An 11,888-nucleotide genomic window follows, 5' to 3' on the forward strand; every position below is an offset into this window, starting at 1 on the left:
TAACAACAGCAACACAAGCAAAAAACTTTTGTGTGGTATCTACTTGGAAGTTATGCTGCATGCTGGAGGAGAGAGGAGCCACAAAGTTTGGGTTAGACATAATCCCTGCCTTCCCTAAATCTCACTGGCTAGTAAAAGAATAGGGCAGGTAGGTGGCACCCTGCATAAAGTGCTGGGCATGGAGTCAGGAAGACTTATTTTCCTGAGTTCAAATCCAGCCTCAGATGTTTACTAGTTGTGTGACCCTGGACAAGTCACTTAACCCTATTTACCTTGGTTTCCTCATCTGTAAAATGAGCTGGAGAAGGAAATGGAAAACCACTCTAGTATCTTTGGCAAGAAAACCCCAAATCTGGTTACAGAAAATTGGACCCAACTGAAAAATGACTGAGCCACAACAGTAAAAGAATAAAGCCCACATGCAGATACCTATGATGCACAATTTTGTATGCTAAGTTCATTAAAGAGGTGAAAAATGAAGACTCATATGAGGAGGGGGAGGAAGATTGGTACCTACCAGGGTGACTAGAGAAGACTTCAGACAAGGTAACATTCAAGGCAGGGGAAGGAATAAATACAAACTCAACAGTTAAAGAGATAGGGGGTCTACATTCTAGGCACAGGAAACAGAGTGAGCAAGGGCAGAGAAATGTGAGAATGCTAGATATGTTGAGGAGAGGAAGGAGAGGCAGGAAGGAGTCCAGTCATGGTGGAATGCACTAATATACAATAAAGCTCAATGTGGATGGTAGGAACACCAAATAATGCTCAAAAGCTGAGGTGACACCAGATTGTGGAGAGCCCCGAATGCCAGGTAAAGGAGTTTGAGGTTTATTCAGCAGGTAATAGGGAGCTACTGAGGATGTCTAAGCAGTGACGTAACTAGACCTTTGCCAAAGGAAGAGGTGAGTGGGATGGATTGGAATGAAGAGTGAGAGTGGAAGCAAGAAGACAGATGAGAAGGCTACTGAAATGGTCTAGATCAGCAGCGGAGAACCTGCAGGCTTGAGGCCACATGTGACCCTCTAGGTCCTCACGTGTGGCCCTTTGACTGAATCCAAACTTCACAGAACAAATCTTGTTAATAAAAAGATTTGTTCTGGAAAACTTGGACTCAGTCAAAAGGCTGTACCCAAGGACCTAGAAAGGCCTTGAGGCCACAGGTAACCCATCCCTGGTCTAGATGGATTGTTATGGGTGGTGGCAAGTGAAATTAGAGAAGAAAGGAAAGTATCTATATGGTATAGACCAATAAAGTTAGATTATTTGGTTATTACGATATTCCTGTGAAGTTATCAGTGACTATATAGAAAAGATTCAATTATATAGAACTACATAGACTATATATATATATATATATATATATATATATATATATATATATATAGACTATATAGAAAAGATTCAATTCAATCCAAAAAGTATTTATTAAGCTTCTACTTTGTGCCAGGCACCATGCTGGGCACCTGGGATACAAAGACAAATTCCTTCAAGGAGTTCACATTCTATTAAGTAAAGTGGTTTGTCCAAGGTCACAACTCTAAGTGTTGAACCATCTCAGTACACAATGCTGGTTCACATCTATATGGCATTTTAGTGTTGACAAAGGGCTTCTCTCTCAATAACCCTAGGCTGAGCACTGTTATTCCTGCTTTAGCAGTGAGAAAATGAGTGAATTCTCCAATGAATATGGTGACGTGCCTAGAGTCATACTATATCTGTGACTGTCTACTGTCTACCCTGTCTGCTGATAGCAAGTCCAGTGTTCTTCCCACTATATGCTCTATTTGTGGCCACTCAAATGCATGGCCTCCTAAAGAATTCTAGTAAAGGAAGGTCTATTCAGCATCCTCCCCCAAACAAAACTGCACTTTCAATAACTTTTTAGCTACTTCACAAGTTTCCATTAAATTTTTGTTGCTATTCAGTCACGTCTAACTCTTCGTGACCCCATTTGGAGTTTTCTTGCCAAAGATATTGGATCGTGCCTACACAAAAATTGACCGTGTATTGGGACGTAAAAACTCACAACCAAACAAAAAAGTAGAAATAGTAAATCCATCCTTTTCAGATCATAATGCAATAAAAATTACATTTAATAATGGACAATGGAAAAAGAGAATAAGCACTAATTGGAAATTTAAATAATCTAATCCTAAAAGTTAAGTGGGACAAAGAACAAATCATAGAAACAATCAACTAAATTTTCAATTAAAGAAAATGACAACAATGAGAAAACATACCCAGATTTATGGGATGCAGCCAAAACAGTACTTCAGGGACATCAATAAAATAGAGAAAAAGTAGACCAATGAATTGGACATGCAACTAAAAAACTAGATAAAGAACAAATTAAAAATCCCCAATTGAAACACCCAATTTGAAATCCTGAAAATCAAAGAGGAGATTAATAAAATTTAAAGTAAGAAAACCATTGAACTAATAAGTAAAACTGAAGCTGGTTTTATGAAAAAAAAAACAATAAAATAAATAAACCAATGGTTAATTTGATTTAAAAAAGGAAAGAAGAAAACCAAATTACTAGTATCAAAAATGAAAGGGGTAAATTCACCACCAATGAAGAGGACATTAAACCAATTGTTAGGGGCTATTTTGCCCAATTATATGCCAACAAATTTGACAATCTAAATGAAATGGATGAATATCTACAAAAATAGAAATCACGCAGATTAACAGAAGAAGAGATAAAATACTTAAATTACCCAATCTTGGAAAAAGAAATTGAACAAGCCATCAATGAACTTCCTAAGAAAAAATCCCCAGCACCAGATGGATTCACAAGTGAATTCTACCAAACATTTAAAGAACAATTAATCCCAATACCATATAAATTATATGAAAAAATAGGCTAAGAAGGTATCCCTATCAAATTTCTTTTATGACACAAATATGGTGCTGATACCTAAACCAGGAAGAGTCAAAACAGAGAAAGAAAATTATAGACCAATTTCCCCAATTTATATTGGTGCAAAAATTTTAAATTAAATACTAGCAAAGAGATTATAGCAATATATTACAAGGATCATACTCTATGACCAGGTGAGATTTATACTAGGAATGTAGGGCTGGTTCAATATTAGGAAAACTATCTGCTAATTGACCATATCCATAATAAAACCAATAGAAATCATGATTATCTCAGAAGATGCAGAAAAGCCTTTTAAAAAAATACAGCACCCATTCCTATTTAAAAAAAACTAGACAGTACAGGAATAAATGATTTAAATAGTTTATAATAAATAATAAATTTATAATAATCATAATATGGTAAAATAATAAATGTAAGTTTATAATAAATAATACATAGTTTAAAATTATGAACAATATTTATCTAAAACCATCAGTAAACATTATCTAAAATGGAGATAAGCTGGAAGTCTTCCCAATACAATCATGGGTGAAGCAAGGATGCCCATTATTACCTCTATTATTTAATATTGTACTAGAAATGTTGGCTATAGCAATAAGAGAAGAAAAAAAAATTAAAAGTATTAGAATAGGCAATGAGGAAACAAAACTATCATTCTTTATAGATGACATGATGGTATGCTTAGAAAACCCTAGAGAATCAACTAAAAAACTCCTTGAAATTATTAACAACTTTAGCAAAGTTGTAGGACACAAAATAAACCCACACAAATTATCAGCATTTCTATATGTTACCAACAAAGTTCAGCAGCAAGAGATAGAAAGAGAAATCCCATTTAAAATAACTGTAGACAATATAAAATACTTGGAAGTCTACTTATCAAGACAAACCCAGGAGCTATAGGAACACAACTATAAACTCTATTCACACAAATAAAGTCGGATCTAAACAACTGGAAAAATTGTTCATGGGTAGACCGAGCCAATATAATAAAAATGACAGTTCTACCTAAATTAATCTATTTATTCAGTGCCATACCAATTAAACTGTCAGAAATTTATTTTATAGAGCTGGAAAAAATAACAACAAAATTCACCTGGAAAAACAAAAGCTCAAGGATATCAAGAGAATCAATGAAAAAAAATGAAAGAAGGTGGTCTAGTGTTTCAACAATCTGGGTAGCAATTGCTGTGAGGGTGTAAAGCTAACAAAAACCAACTCACAGAACACTGCAAGCCCGGGTCCTTTTCATCTGCTTTATTAAGGAAAGCAATGTTAAGGGGTTAACAATCTTACTTTAATCCAGCATACAAATAACATCCACCTAGTTCAGGGGAAAAAGCCAGCACCTTGAATTACAGACCAAATACAATTTGTAGTTATCAACATCTGGGTGTACAGCCGGGGAGCTCATTAGAACGGCTGGCCCAAAGTCACACGCCATTCCTGCTGTGGCTCAGAGCTCCTAGAGAGAATGCTAACCTCTGCACTTATATGTCCTGTTCAGGGCCACGACCTCACCCAGTCTGGGTGTGGAGAAGTTCCCCACCCCCAGTATCACATCAGATACAAATCAATAGCTCCCAATTGTCTCAGTGCCGAGAAACACAAAAACAACCCACTTTATCTGCCCCATTCAAACAAAGGCCAGAAATATTAAAGGTCAACAGCAAAAAGTCCCACCTTAATTACCATTACATCTAGTCATACCAGATCTCAAAGGGTATTATAGAACAGTAATTATCAAAATAATCTGGTACTGGCTAAAAAAGAGAGTGGTGGATCAGTGGAATGGATTACACACAAATTACCTTGTAGTGAATGATCATATTAATGTAGTATATAATAAACCCAAAGACCCAAGCTTTTGGAACAAAAACTCATTATTTCACAGAAACCGCTAGGAAAACTGAAAAACAGTGTGGCAAAAACTATGTATAGACCAATATCTCACACTGTATACCAGGATAAGGTCAAAATGGGTACATGATTTACACATAAAGGGTGATATAATAAGCAAATTTAGAGAGCATGGGATAGATTATCTGTCAGATTAATGGATAAGGGAAGAATTTAGGACCCAAGAAGATATCGATAACATTACAAAATGTAAAATATATAGTTTTGATTATATAAAATTTTTTAAGTTTTTGCCCAAACAAAACCAATGAAACCAAAATTATAAGGAAAGCAGAAAACTGGGGGGAAATTTTTGTGACAAGTATCTCTGATAAAGGCCTCATTTCTCAAATATGTAGAGAATTGAGTCAAATTTATAAAAATACAAGTCATTCCCCAATTGATAAATGGTCAAAGGATTTGAACAGGCAGTTTTCAGACAAAAGAAATCAAAGTTATCTATCGTCATATTAAAAAATGTTTTAAATCACTATTGATTAGAGAAATGCAAATTAAAACAACTCTGAAGTACCACCTCAAACCTATCAGAGTGGCTAATACGATAAAAAAAAAAAGGAAAATGTTGGATATTGGAGAGAATGTGGGAAAACTGGGGCACTGATGCATTGTTGGTGGAGTTGTGAACTGATCTAACCATTCTGGAGAATTTGGAACTATGCCCATAGGGCTATAAAATTGTGCATACCCTCTGATCCAGCAATACCACTGCTAGGTCTATATTCCAAAGACATCCCAAAAAAGGGGAAAGGACCTATTTGTACAAAAAAATTATAACAAGCCTATTTGTGGTAACTAAGAGATGGAAATTGAAGTGGTACCTGTCAATTGAGAAATAGCTAAACAAGCTGTGGTATATGATTGTGATAGGATATTATTGTGCTGTAAGAAATGACAAGCAGGATAATTTCAGAAAAGCCTGGAAAGACTTACATGAACTAATGCATAGTGAGGTGAACAGAATCAGAAGAACGTTGTACATAGTAATGACAATATTGTTCAGTGAAGAACTATGAATTACTTAGCTATTCTCAGCAGTACAATGATCTAAGACAATCCCAAGGGGCTAATGATGAAGCATACTATCTGCCTCCAGAGAAAACACTGATATTGTTTGAATACAGACTGAAGCATGCTATTTTTCACTTTCTTTCTTTTTTCTTTAATTCTTGTGCCAAATGACTAACATGGAAATGTTTTATGTAATTGCACATGTATAACCTATATCTGATTGCTTACCATCTCAAGGAGAGGGGAGAGGAGGGAGAGAAGGAGGGATAGAATTTAGAACTCAAAACTTTAAACAAAAGTATTTTTTAAAAAAACAAAGATACTGGAGTGGTTTGCCGTTTCCTTCTCCAGCTCATTTTACAGATGAGGAAACTGAGGCATACAAGGTTAAGTGACTTGGCCACGGTCAAGCAGTTAGTAAGTGTCTGAGGCTGGACTTGAACTCAGGCCCCCCTGACTCCAGAGGCAGTGCTCTGGAGGGGCACCTTTTGGAAATGCTTCAATCGCCTATCTTACATTTCTGGGCCCATCACACATTAAAATTCCATGTGCAAAAAATACTCTCCACCCTTCTCTCTAGAAAATAATATCTTCCTTAAAAAAACAAGACAGGGCGAGAGAGCATGGTCCCTGATCACTGCAATTTCCATTTAGCACTTCTTCAAATAACAGCCCTTTGTAGCTGTATCCTACTTCTCTGCAAATGACAAAACATTTTCGATTTTTATTTGATTGATCTTCAGAAGAATCCTGTGAGGTAGATGGTGTAAGTAATATCCGTATTTAATAGATGAGGGGATCGTGGCCTGGAGAGATTAGGGGACTTGGATGAAATCAAATAATCAATGAAGGGCACAGCCAGAATGTGAACCCAGGCCTTCTGATTCCTGATCCAGTGATCTTCCCTCCAGATCCCCTACCTGACTGCTCCAGATGCTGCAAATTCCTTCCACAAGAGACAAGCCTTTTTATTCCAAAAATAGGCGACCAGGCTTAAAATGCAAAACCCCTGGGAGAGGGAGGACAGTGGCTAATGCTCATACTGAGGTGTAAACGACTGTGATCAGATCCTTTCTCAATACCAGGTTTGATGTGGACGAGGGAAAAAGAGAAGGAAAGACAATAACATGAGAAGATAAAGCAGCCTGCCTAAAAGGGTACCCAAAGGTCTAGGGGCAAGAGTCTAGTTTGTTCCCAATCTCTTCCTGCATTCTCTTCCACCTTCTTGTATTCACATAGATCAATCCCTCCCCCTACCCCAGCCATTTTACAGATGAGAAAACTGAGCACCCAGAGGTGAAATGACTTGTCCAAGGTCACATAGGTATTAAACCTCAGAGGTGGGATTTGAACCCAGGTCTTCTCATTTCAAAGTCAGTGCTCTTTCTACAGCCCCGCCCCTCGGGTCCTCTCTGATGAAAACGTGTGCTTGCTTCAAGCCTCACCCCAAGTTGTTCTATGATGCTCTCACGGAAAGCAATCTTTCCTTTACATGATTTTCCTCAAGTGTTTTTGTTTTCAGAATCTGCCCTTTGTCCCCCGTCACAGCCTTTCTGCCTGATCAAATTTATGTCTGTGCTATTCTGCATCCTCCCAAGACATGGCAAACTTCTCGAGGGCAGGAACCAGCATTTTTGAATCTTTGTATCCCCCTCACCAGACCCAAGGACTTGCATGCAACAGGTGTCTTGTAAATGCTGAATTGAAATTGGTTTGGTGTCCCGCTCACTCTGTGAAGTTGACAGCTTTCTTATTTTATAGTAGCCCACTCCTTCCCAGTCTCCTTGGCCGTATTTCCAACCATGTCACATCCACATCCCCAAGGCTTGGTCCTAGGCTCTCTTCTCTTTCCCCTCTATATCTTCTCCCTTGGTACTTTCCTCTGCTACCATTGGGGTCAACCGTCACCGCCATGTTAGTGATGCACAGAGCTATGTATTCAACTTACATCTTTTTCCTCCAAGTCCTCATCTCCTCACTTTCACCACACACATCTAGTTACTGTTTCCACTTCTACAACATCTCTTCTATCTAGTTTATCTCCATTCACATAACCACCACCCTATTTCAGATCTATAATTCACCTCGGCTATTGCAAAAGCCTCCTACTTATCTCTCCAACTCACCTTACTTGTCTTTTTCATCTTCAATTCAAACAGATTTTTCCTAAAGTGTAAGTCTAGCCCCTACTCAAAATGCTCCATGGACTCCTTATTACTTCCTGGATCAAACATTTCTCTGGTATTTAAAGCCCTCCATGACCTGTCCTCTTCTTACTTTGTCAGTGACTATTCCCCTTCATACCCCCTACAGACCACCCTCCTGGCAGACAGCTAAGTGGCAAAACCCACCAACATTGGATTTGGAGTAACCCTACCTGAGATACTTACTACTTGCATAGCTTTACATTCTCTATTCCTCCATTTCCTCATCTGTAAAATGAAGGGATTGGACTTGAAGATCTCTAAGGTACCTTCCTGCTCTAACTGAACGATCCTATGAAATTTGCTATTGCTCACACACAATGCTTCATCGCCTGTCTCCTTGACTTTGAACGAACTGTCCTCTTGTGTGTGAAATGTTCTCTGCCTCACCTCTGCCTCTTCAAATCTCCAACTTCCTTCCAGACTTAGCTCAAGCACTACCTGTGGCAGGATTCCTCTCTCAATCCTCCCAACTGCTAATGCCTTCAGTTGTAAAGTTTTCCTGTATGTGTACCTATTTATGCACAGGTAGTCTGCCTCCTTAGAAGGGAGGCTCCTTGAAGCTCCTTGAAAGCAGGGACTATTTTGATGTTTTCTGTGCATTTCCAGTATTCATCACAGTGTCTGGCACATAATAATAAATTAATAAATATTTGTTTATTGATAAATCGATTGATAACACAGTGCCTAGCACAGTGCTTTGCACAGAAGAGTCAGTAACTAAATATTTGTTGAATGAATAAATAAATGCATTTCCCATAGAATACTATAAACTTCTCAGGGTAGGGACAATGTCACATTTATTTTTGCATTCCCCAATGCACCTAGAACAGGACCTTACGTGTAATAATAATTTAATAAATAATTCTTGAAAGTGATTCTCCTCTCCCTGCTCAAGATTTCCAAGAACACTTTGGATCTCTGTTTTGTCCCAATCGCTTCTTACATTGTTTTTATATTTATCTATGTATGTGTCATATTCTCTTTAGCAGATGGTAGACCCATTAGGATCAAGGATTGCATCATTTTTGGTAAATGATCTGCAGCACCTTGTATATAGGAGGTATTTAATAACTGCTGAATGCATGTTACAAGTGCGCATTTCAGGATAGCTTCTAGTTGTTATCTACATTTTGTCATCATAGTGGCTTATTTTCAGGAACTAATGTGTGAAAACCAAGTCATAGGAACTTCTTAATCTCTTTTCGAGGCATTTTTTTTAGCCTTTTTAATATAAATGATTATAGAATAATAGTGCTTCCTGGGTATGGCATTCTCACAGTGTGTGTTTTTTGGAACTGTTAGTCACTTTGCAAACCAACTGAATCTCCACCCATTCCTAAATCCAAAATTGTAATAATCTCTTACTGAATGTGTTGGCATTTTCAATGCAGCTTTCCTTTCTATCTGCCCACAGGAAGGTTTGAAAACATACTGCTTCCTGGTCTTTGCCGTAATCTGCATATCAGGAGCAACTTACTTCTATTTTGTCCTTCCTGAGACCAAAAACAAGACTTATGCAGAAATTAGCCAGGCGTTTGCCAAAAGGAACAAGGAAAACCTCCCAGAGGAGAAAATCGAGCAAGCTGGAGCCAATGGACAAGCCAATGGGAAGTCTGAGCTAGAGTCTTCTTCCACACTTGACAACCGCGTCCAGAACAAGATCATTTAACTTGAACAGTCTCTCCATTTGGGGGAGGGGAGAGGTCTAGAAGGGAGATGCTTTCCTAAGTTCAAAAAGTCCTCCTGAAGCACTCAAATTAGCCAAGCTTCTCTGCTCATGGAGATTTTAAAATATTCACCTGGAGAGAGAGAATGACCATAACCTCATCAACTTAACTATGGCTGCTAATTCTTGAACTTCTGGAGTCTAGAAAGTGAAACAAGTCCTCCCATCTCTCCACCCATATTCCAACCTACCCCCAACAGTCCATTCCTTTGGTATTTTTTTCTCATCCCATGTTGCCACAGATAGAGCTTTCTTGAATCATTCTGGGAAAATTACTTGTTTCAAAGCAAATTAAGGAAATGCATAAGATGAACACTAAAAGTAATAATAAGTCATCTCCTGGGTACTCAGTTCCTGAAGAAAGTCCCTTTCACATGGAATGAGGATAAAATTGGGGTCTACAGAGGACATTTTCTCACTAGCTAATAGCAGCTTCAGAAAACTTGCTCTGTGATCAGCCTGTTCCTGGAACGGGTGATGCTCCCTCCAGTCGCATCAGAGAGCGGTGTTTTTATTCCCGGGCTTGTCCAAACAGAGATGCCCACACCAAGTGGCAAATTGGACCATGAGGAAAGTGAAGATCACATTATATCTTGTAACAGAAGTTAAATTAAGTGTGGATGGAAGAACCATGATTCCATGTTCCATTAACTGTATCACAGAAACACAGTGATCCCCTACAGAGGCCCCAGAGCAGACAATCAAAGGAGTCAGCTCTCCCGGTGGCTGTGGTTCGATCAGACCCAGACAGGGTTGATTCTTAAATTGAGCTGGCCACCTTCCCACGGAGATCTCAGAAATGAAGATACACTTGCATTACAACCTTTCCCAAATAATTTACTAGAGACAAAAAACAATACTTAAAAACTCAACTGTACTAATGCAGATATTTGTAAGTTGTCTCTGTGAATATATGTGTGCATATATGAATATTTTAGAATAAAAGATGAGAAGTATGTGTGTGAATGTGTGTCTACCAGCATGTAGTTTCATCAAAAAAAGTTTTGACCCAGCATTTTTCTATGTTAGAGCAGCATCATCAGGATTCCAGGGATCCATTTCTAAAGGGCTCCCAAAGGATGGAGACTCCAGTGGAGAAGTTATTTCATACAATTGCAAAAACCCGAAGTTGATGGCACATCCAAAGTTATGCTTGAATGGGAATCCCTTCTTCTCCATCCCTGACAAATTATCATCTAGCTTTTGCCAGATGAACTCTAGCAGCAGCTCAGATGGTCAAATCAGACAACATTTGTAAAGCACTTGACAGAATGCCTGGCACGTGGTAGGGACTTAATAAATGCCTGTTCCTTTCTTCATTCCTCTTGTTAGGAATCTATTAAGGGGAAGCTAGGTGGAGCAGTGAATAGTAAGGAGGACCTGAGTTCAAATTGAGCCTCAGACACTTACTAGCTGTGTGACCCTGGGCAAGTCACTCAACCCGTTTGCCTCAGTTTCCTCATCTGTAAAATGAGGATGATAATAGCACCTACCTCCCAGGTTGTTGTGAGGATCCAATAAGACCATTGTAAAGTCCTTAGCACAATGCCTGGCACATAGTGAGTTTTATATACTATGTATGTATGTATGTATATCTATGCTATTATCTATTCTATACATTGAGCCAATATTTGCCTGTCTCTCTTCAGTTTCCCTCTGTTTATCCTACATCTGTCCACCCAAGTCTAGCCATCCTACCCCATGACAGCTCTTGAGATGCTTGACAACAGCCATCATGTCTCCCCTAAGCCTCTTCTTCTTCAAGCTAAGCATCTCCCTTTCCTTTGACCAGTCTTTCTACGACAATTAAAATTTGTATTGCTGCCAGCTGAAGGAATTGCAGCAAATCCACATCCTTCCTAAAATGTGGTGTCCAGAACCGATCACAATACTCAGAATGTGAGTACTTGCCAGGGCAAAGTACAGGGACTATGGTGTCCCTTGATCTTGACATCATGCTACTATTAATGCAGTCTTGGATCGCGCAAACAAATATTATACCATGGATTCTGAATTCTGATTCAAACTCTTCAACTTGGTTGAGTTGAAGGTCCTTTCCATTCTGAGGAAGAAGATGTACTTTCAATGACCTTAATAAAAATGATCCTGACCCTGACCTTAATCCCTATGCCTGATG

At 38.5% G+C, this 11,888-nt stretch overlaps 1 protein-coding gene across 2 annotated transcripts in view; it reads left to right on the forward strand.

The window, feature by feature from the left end:
* Window positions 1–10,717, forward strand: part of SLC2A9 (solute carrier family 2 member 9) — a 313,753-nt gene extending 303,036 nt beyond the window's left edge. For both annotated transcript variants that reach the window (XM_036763747.1, XM_036763745.1), the window contains one exon: window positions 9,440–10,717. In XM_036763747.1, coding sequence (XP_036619642.1) covers window positions 9,440–9,694 — 255 coding nt within the window. In that variant the 3' untranslated portion in view covers window positions 9,695–10,717. The remainder of the gene's footprint in view (window positions 1–9,439) is intronic.
* Window positions 10,718–11,888: the final 1,171 nt, after the last annotated feature.

The sequence above is a fragment of the Trichosurus vulpecula genome, chromosome 6 (assembly GCF_011100635.1).
Source record: "Trichosurus vulpecula isolate mTriVul1 chromosome 6, mTriVul1.pri, whole genome shotgun sequence".
NCBI lineage: Eukaryota > Metazoa > Chordata > Mammalia > Diprotodontia > Phalangeridae > Trichosurus > Trichosurus vulpecula.